This window comes from Ceratosolen solmsi, unplaced genomic scaffold, assembly GCF_000503995.2.
Source record: "Ceratosolen solmsi marchali unplaced genomic scaffold, CerSol_1.0 scaffold3, whole genome shotgun sequence".
NCBI lineage: Eukaryota > Metazoa > Arthropoda > Insecta > Hymenoptera > Agaonidae > Ceratosolen > Ceratosolen solmsi.
In genome coordinates, this window is record NW_011948428.1 from 6,174,334 (window position 1) to 6,177,268 (window position 2,935).

Here is a 2,935-nt window from a genome sequence, read left to right on the forward strand (position 1 = left end):
ATACTCGATAGATCGGACATTTCGGACATACAACGAAAATATACCTTCCTTCCACCTTCTAACGTGTCCATATCTCCATTTTTATAATAACGTGATAATAATAAATTTTAACATCAAGCTTACTCAACATTAATTCCCTAATTGTTGAAAACAAAGAAGTACGTTTTATTTCAATAGCATCGAAATATCGAAATTTTATAAGATCCACGATCGGCAATTTAACGTCGCTCATCCAATCCCCGTAAATATAAATTCGCGACGAGCGGACGAGCTGGACACTCGATTAAGGCGAGGCCCAGACGAAATTTATCGCATTCTCAAAACATTCGAGACACGCTGTTCCCCAACAATATACTTTAATGCTAACCACTTTCTCCAACTTTACCATCCGCTTCCTTGTCACCCTCCCTCCGCCCCCCCCCCCCTTCATCAACCACCTTCACAACGCCGCCACAGTCAGCCGCCATTCCAATTCTCGCCTCGCTGATTATGTACCTGCGGCCACCTCGTATCATCCTCAACCACCGCCATCATCCACCGCCCCCGTAAATCCCGATCCGAACGCTTTATTCGCCTCATGGCTATTCCTCGTCATTTATAAAAAAAAAAGCCTCGATCCGCAATGGGCACGGATCAAAGCTTAGCTCTCGCAAGCCGTCTGGCGCAGTTTCCGGTACTCCTCTTGCCCACGTGATCGACCACCCGATGGTAAAATCGCCGAGTTAACGGATTAACCCGCAATGCGAAAACGACCGTGAAAACGACCGCGAAAACGACCGCGAAAACGAGGTCGCGTACGTCTTTGCACCCTAGAGGAAATCTAAAGAACAACGTTCAAGTCAACGAGCCTCCCAGCGGCATACTGTCCCGTCCTTTTCCAACTTTATTTCCATGCGAATTCTCTCCGTCTTCGTTATTATTTCATGCCCGACACTCACCCCCTCGCCCCGGGCATCTATAGTCATAACAGCATAGGACGAGTAGCCGCATGCGCTTGGGAGAGAGGAGCGGCAACGAGGTCGAACCTCCGCGACTGTACAAAATGATACCATTTGGTTATAAATTCTAAGCGGAGACGCTCGAGCAGCCCGATCGCACTCCCACCCACCCACCGACCCGACTCTTCGCTGAGCTTTTCACCCTTCCCTCCCTTCTCTCTCCTCGCTCATCGCGTCCCACAATCACTCGTTCACCGAGCGGGTGTCGCGCGCGTCCCGCTGCTGGATAATGCGTATCGGCGAGCCGAGCTGCCGACAAAATCAATCGGATATTCGGATAATTTTCCAGGCTGGGGAATGCGTTGATCGCCTCGTTGTCCACGTATATTGCGCTCTAATCTACTCGGGCTGGTCTCTTACATTCGCGCAACTCTGGTAGGATTCTCTTGTGGTAGGATTCGAGACACTTTTATCGATTCGTGCAATCTTTGCGTTTGCCCCGACTACGCGATGATTTATGCTTTAAAGTCAATTTTTTTTTTTTTTTTTTTTTTTTTTTTTTTTTTTTTGATAGTCATTGGCATTGTTACTGTTATTATTTTTTCCTTGTTGTCTTGGAAGAGTCGGGGAACGAGATTCGATAGTCGCTGACCAAACACCCCCGCAGTCGATTGCTTATTTATCCAGCACACAGTGGCCGTCGGCACTCGTGCCGCACTCTCTTGGCGCATTCTGAAATTTTGTATCTCCGTGCACTCCACCACTCACCTATTAATATATTATTCGTCATCAAAGATAGAGATATTTCTCATATGGGCAAACTATTGATTAGATTTGTAGAGTACTGTAACGACACTCGACCGAGCGCATTGGATTTAAGACGGTAATAAACGTTGCCCCTAGTCTTATCATTATCCATTATATCTGGCCGATGCATATTGGCGATAACCATATTGTTTATTATTATTCCCGAGATGACATGTGCGGTGTACGAGAGTGCGGCACGATGAAAAAGGCGAGCGGAAGAGCCGCCGATAGAAGCCACGCCGTAGAGGGCTTCATTTAATTTGATAAAATCGCAGCTCTGGCGTATGGTAATATTGTAATTACGATATGCTTGCATCGCAGGTCTTTACCCGCCCTTGCAAATGGCGACACCTTGCATAAAGGCGATATCGCCGAGCGAGGGTTGGACATCGGGAGGGTCGACGGTGATAATAATTGGCGATAATTTCTTCGATGGGCTTCAAGTTGTCTTTGGCACAATGCTGGTGTGGAGCGAGGTAAGCCCTTTCACTTCGCGTAACACGACGCGCTAAATCAGATCTCCATCTTATCTCCGTGACGTTTTTATGCTTTTCACGGGAGACGAGAAAAAAAGAAAAAAGCAAGAAGCAAGTAATGACCCTTTGTTCTTTTGCAGCTGATAACGCCCCACGCAATCAGGGTACAAACGCCACCGCGGCAAATTCCAGGAGTCGTCGAGGTCATACTGTCCTATAAGGGCAAACAGTTTTGTAAAGGAGCACCGGGCCGATTCGTTTACGTCTGTAAGTATACTCGAGCGGTAAATTGCAGAAAGTCTGCGTTTGCCTGTCCATACTCGCTCAGCCTCACGCTTTTATTTACTTATTTATTTATTTATTTATTTATTTATTTACTGTGTTAAGCCTACTAGTCGATTAGCTGTTTCTCATTCGGCTCTCTCACTCACTCCAACCGCGAATAATCTGAATAACGATAACGCAATCGATTCGATACCACGTGACTCTATATTTCCGCTGAGTTTTATCGCCCTCTCACGCACATTACACAAAATAAATAAAAATACAAGAACAAAATATGTTTAATAACGCGACTAAAGGTGTGGAAAATAATGCTAAAATTACCAATCTCCACAAACTATTTAAAATCGGTCGCTTGGGGAGAGAGGGGGGGGGGAGAATGAGTGAGTAAGTGAGTGGGTGGAGGGTAGAGGGGGGGGGGGGGGGGGGATG

At 46.5% G+C, this 2,935-nt stretch overlaps 1 protein-coding gene across 1 annotated transcript in view; it reads left to right on the forward strand.

The window, feature by feature from the left end:
* kn (EBF transcription factor knot) overlaps positions 1 to 2,935 on the forward strand; it is a 128,660-nt gene that overhangs the window by 123,363 nt on the left and 2,362 nt on the right. Inside the window, exons 9-10 of the mRNA XM_011501421.1 lie at positions 2,067 to 2,221; positions 2,362 to 2,488. Of these exons, the coding sequence (XP_011499723.1) occupies positions 2,067 to 2,221; positions 2,362 to 2,488 (282 nt within the window). The remainder of the gene's footprint in view (positions 1 to 2,066; positions 2,222 to 2,361; positions 2,489 to 2,935) is intronic.